This window comes from Myotis davidii, unplaced genomic scaffold (assembly GCF_000327345.1).
Source record: "Myotis davidii unplaced genomic scaffold, ASM32734v1 scaffold337, whole genome shotgun sequence".
Lineage (NCBI taxonomy): Eukaryota > Metazoa > Chordata > Mammalia > Chiroptera > Vespertilionidae > Myotis > Myotis davidii.
In genome coordinates this window covers 12,875-17,525 of record NW_006288250.1, presented here as the reverse complement: position 1 = coordinate 17,525, position 4,651 = coordinate 12,875, and the positions used below count along the sequence as shown (strand labels likewise).

The following is a 4,651-nucleotide window of genomic DNA, read 5'->3' as shown; positions in this document are numbered from 1 at the left end:
TGAAGCAAGCAAGCCTCATGTTAGTTTCAAGCTGCCTGGCTGCCAGCCGCCATCTTGGCTGGCAGTTAATTTGCATATCTCGCTGATTAGCCAATGGGAAGGGTAGCGGTTGTACATCAATTACCATGTTTCTCTTTTATTAGATAGGATTTTTCCATACAAACATTACATATAAATAATATATATAAAATTATTTTTCCTTGAGAATGCTACTTACGAAGTAAGATTCACTATTTTAATTGGTATATTTTTTCAAAGTATAAAAATATTTTATTGAGTCCTTGGCATCAAACCTAATTTTGCAGGAACCTATGGTAGAAATTTATCATGTCAAAGTGTTTACCAAATGTTTTTTTGTTTCTCTTTATTTGTATATATTCTGGGCCTATCTGATGTAGCTAAATTCCACTGATCAGAAATTCTGTTGATTGTTCTGTTTGAAATTGCATGACTTCCTCTTATTATAGGGCACCGAAGAACTTGAAGTACGAATTCTGGTGCAAGCTCGGCCAGGCCAAGATATCAGGTAAGTTCATAACATATAAAATGTATAGCCAACTTTTGTTTCTGCATGTTCATGAACTCAGGGAAGAATGGCTATCGTAAATCCACAGTTCAGTCAACCATTATCTTTCAGGTTTTTTAACAAGTAGGAAATGAATTTTCTGAACTCTACAGTCCATATCTGCTCTGCCTACATTTTCATGGCGATGGTAGAGGCAAATGAAATAATCAAAAGCAAAGACGAGACCACTGTCCTACCTTAAGAAGGGCACATATTTTAAATGATCTTTGTTACAATGGACTATATTTACCCTGATTTCATTAATACTAATTTGTCAAATCTCCTTGTGGCAAAGCTGTGCTTCTCCCATCCTTATGTCAGGAGGCCAAGGTGAATGGACTTATGCAGACACATAACTGGACCAACCTAAGTGACTCGAATAGAAATTATCTCTTTGACTCTAATCTTATTAGTATTTTTCTCCTTACCACAAAACTAACAGGCTGTAGACTTTTTATCATTAACTCCATATAATTTCTTGCCTTATATCAAAGAAAGTTTGCAATTGGCGTTTTGACAGAAATGTGGTACAAAGCAATTTATAAAGTAATTTTCAAATGTGAAATAACATATTCCTGTTTAGCAGTAATAGATATAAATTCTATTTCTGTCTTCTGTTGTATGATTTAATATTTTTAATTTAAGAAGTATGCAGGTTTTAGAACCTCTTCATTTCATTACTCTGCTCCTGCCCCATCTGTTAATATTTTTCTCCCCTGAGTGTCCTCCTTCTCTGACACTAAAGTTTCCCTCTGAGTGAAAATATTATTCTTACTCATCGTGCTTATGGTTCTGCTTTGACTTTCAGACCCATCGGCCATGACATTAAAAGAGGGGAATGCGTGTTGGCCAAAGGAACGCACATGGGCCCCTCAGAGATTGGTCTTCTAGCAACTGTAGGTGTCACGGAGGTTGAAGTTAATAAGTTTCCAGTGGTTGCAGTCATGTCAACAGGGAATGAGGTAAAAAAGGAGGTCAAGTGAAGGGGACTTTGAGATAAAACTGTTTCTAACATCTATGTTACAAATAGAAGATTGTGGATTATAACTATTACCACATTCCTATAACTAAGAAATAAAAATTGGCCTCAGGATAGTTCAAGTACAGAATATGAGAAGGAAGAAGTAGAAATTACATATAAATAATCTCTTCCATTTATTAGACTGAAACAATGGTCTTTCCACACATGCAAAGAATGTTGACTGATAGCTATAGATATTCAGCTGTACAAACTCAGTACTTAGTCTATTACGGCTGCATCATAACTGTAATTTTGCTACTGTTATGAATCCTAATGTAAATATCTGATATGCAGGATGTGTTTTTATTGTTACAAATTGAACATAATTAAAGCATAGTGATTAATCACAAAAACAATATGTAATTATATATGTGTTTTCCAATGGACTTAGGCGACCCCTGTGAAAGGGTCATTGTACCCCCAAAGGGGTCGCTACCCACAGGTTGACGACACACAGGTTGAGAACCGCTGGTCTATTAGGACAATGAATTGTGCCCTCTCTACTGCTATGATGTAGGCCACCTCTGTGTGGGAAAGAATTCAATGAATTGGGATACCATGGCTAGCCTGTTCCTGCTAAAATTCCATGTGATCTTTATGGCAGAGTTTGATAATCGGGTTTTTGTTTTTTTCTCTACACAATACCAGGGATAAAATGCTCCTCTCCACTGGGGCAGACCACTCCCACCACCCTTTACCCCTTAGTATGGTGCCATACTGATGCCAGGCATGGTTCTGACCACTGGGAATATAGCAGCAAGCAAGTAGGTTAGGAGAGGGGTATTCAGTAAACAGTGATAAATTACATGAAGAAAAAGAAAGGGTCAGATGATAAAGAGTGGTGGTAGAAGAGGTAATGCTAGATACTATATGTTGAAACTTCCCTCAAATTAGCTCTTTTATACTCTCCCTAAACAATAAGGCAAGAAGCATGAAAACTCTATTTCCCAGGCTGTCTTTCCAGCTATGGTCCAGTTAGGTTTTGCCCTTGGGATGCATTAACATGATATTAGAAGGTGGAAAGAAATTACCAGAGGTATAAGCTCCTTGACTCTAAGTAATACTTTCCCCCAACATCCCTAGGGATGATGGTGACTTCCCACACTTGCTGATCTTTGGTAACCAATACATCTGTAACCAATTCCCTGTATTAAATTCTCCTTTCTCCAACTTCCCCTCCATACCTAGAGGACTTTTGGTTTTCTTGTATGGACCTGATTGATAGAGTCTTCTATTTTATATAGGGTAATTAGGCCTCACTGATAAAGTAGAAATCAGAAAGCATTGAGAGCATATATCATATGAAAGGAATTGTGTTCCAAACAGCAGGAACAAACAGAAAAGCCCTGAAGTAAGGTCATGTTTGAGGAACAGCAAATATGTCACCGTGGCTGAAGTATAGAGGGAAAGGAGCAAAGTAAAAGGAGATGAGGGTGGAGAGGTAATAGAAACAATCATCTATACTAATAAAAGGGTAATATGCTAATTAGACCAGATAGACTGGACATCTTCTGGACGTCCTTCCAGACATCCTTCCGAACAAAGCCACAGTGGCGGGGGCCAAGGCAGAGGCGGTTAGGGCAATCAGGCCAGCAGGCAGAGAGGTTAAGGGTGATCAGGCCGGCACGGGAGAGTGGTTAGGGGTGATCAGACCAGTCGGGGAGAGCAGTTAAGGGCGATCAGGCAGGCAGAGGGGCAAGCAGAGGCAGTTAGGGGCGATCAGGCAAGCAGGTTGGTTAGGGGAGATAAGGCAGGCAGGCAGGTGAACAGTTAGGAGCCAACAGTCCCGGATTGCAAGAGAGATGTCCGACTGCCAGTTTAGGCCTGATCCCACAGGAGTCCCAGATTAGAAAGGGTGCAGGCCGGGCTGAGGGAACCCCCCCTCCCATGCACGAATTTTGTGCACCGGGCCTCTAGTTTATTATAATAGCTCATTTTGAGGAAGGAAAACATAATGTGGAATATAACATGTCTTTTTTTAAAATATAACATGTCTTAAAATTTTAAATGTTTACTCTGGCTTCTATATGGTATGTCATATAGGAAGGAAAGGGAAAAAAAGCAGGGAGACTAGTTAGCAGTATCTGCAATATTTCAGCAAGAGATTTGGACCAGAGTGGTAGCAATGGAGATGGTAAGGAGTAATCAGATCCAGGATATATTTTGAAGATAAAGCCAATAGGATTTGTTAGTAAATTCAAAACAGAATGTAAGAAAAAGTGAGAAGTCAAGATGAACTCCAAACTTTTTTACCTGAGCAGTTCTAAGGATAGTTATCATTTATTTATCCACGTGAGAAAGATTTAGGCAGTAGAAATCAGGGATTCTATTTTGGACATGTTAAATTTGAGATACTTATTAGAGATCCTAATAGAAATATCCAGGAGGCAATAAGATATTTAGCCTGGGGCTTAGAAAAAGACAGAGCTAAAGATACACATTTGGAAGTTATCAGCATATAAACAGAAGGGGTTTTATTCCCTTTTTTTAAGATATATACTGGTACATAGTGTTTAAAATCATGAGACTAAAGTCACCTAGGAAGTGAGTATTAATGGAAGACAGGGTATGCAAGTTTTACACTTAGGGGGCAATTGTATCTTCCACCTTTTTATCAACCTTTATATTTCCCAGTTGTATTTTCTAATTTTGACTCATTTTCTAAACTTCTTTTATTTATTGATTGATTTGAGAGAGAGAGAAAAGGAGAAAGAGAGAAACATCTATTTGTTGTCCCACTTATTTATACATTCAATGGTTGATTCTTATATGTGCCCTGACAAGGGATCGAACCTGCAACCTTGGTGTATGACACTCTAACCAACTGAGCTATCAAGCCAAAGCCTAATTTTGACTCTTGATGATGTCATCTCTTTATTGATAAACTAGAGGCCCAGTGCACAAAAATTTGTGCACTCAGGGGCAGGGGGTGGGGGGGTGTCCCTCAGCCCAGCCTGTGCCCTCTCGCAGTCTGGGACCCCTCGGGAGATAATGACCTGCTGGCTTAGGCCTGCTCCCGGGTGGCAGAGGGCAGGCCCAATCCCTAGGTGCAGCCCCTGGTCGGG

The 4,651-nt window shown here is 39.5% G+C and overlaps 1 protein-coding gene across 1 annotated transcript in view; it reads left to right on the top strand.

Annotated features, from left to right (window-relative positions):
• The window catches only part of LOC102755735 (gephyrin), a gene marked incomplete at its 3' end in the record, with an annotated part of 348,549 nt that overhangs the window by 334,894 nt on the left and 9,004 nt on the right, over positions 1-4,651 (top strand). The window contains exons 18-19 of the mRNA XM_006760102.1: positions 468-526; positions 1,374-1,527. Coding sequence (XP_006760165.1) covers positions 468-526; positions 1,374-1,527 — 213 coding nt within the window. The remainder of the gene's footprint in view (positions 1-467; positions 527-1,373; positions 1,528-4,651) is intronic.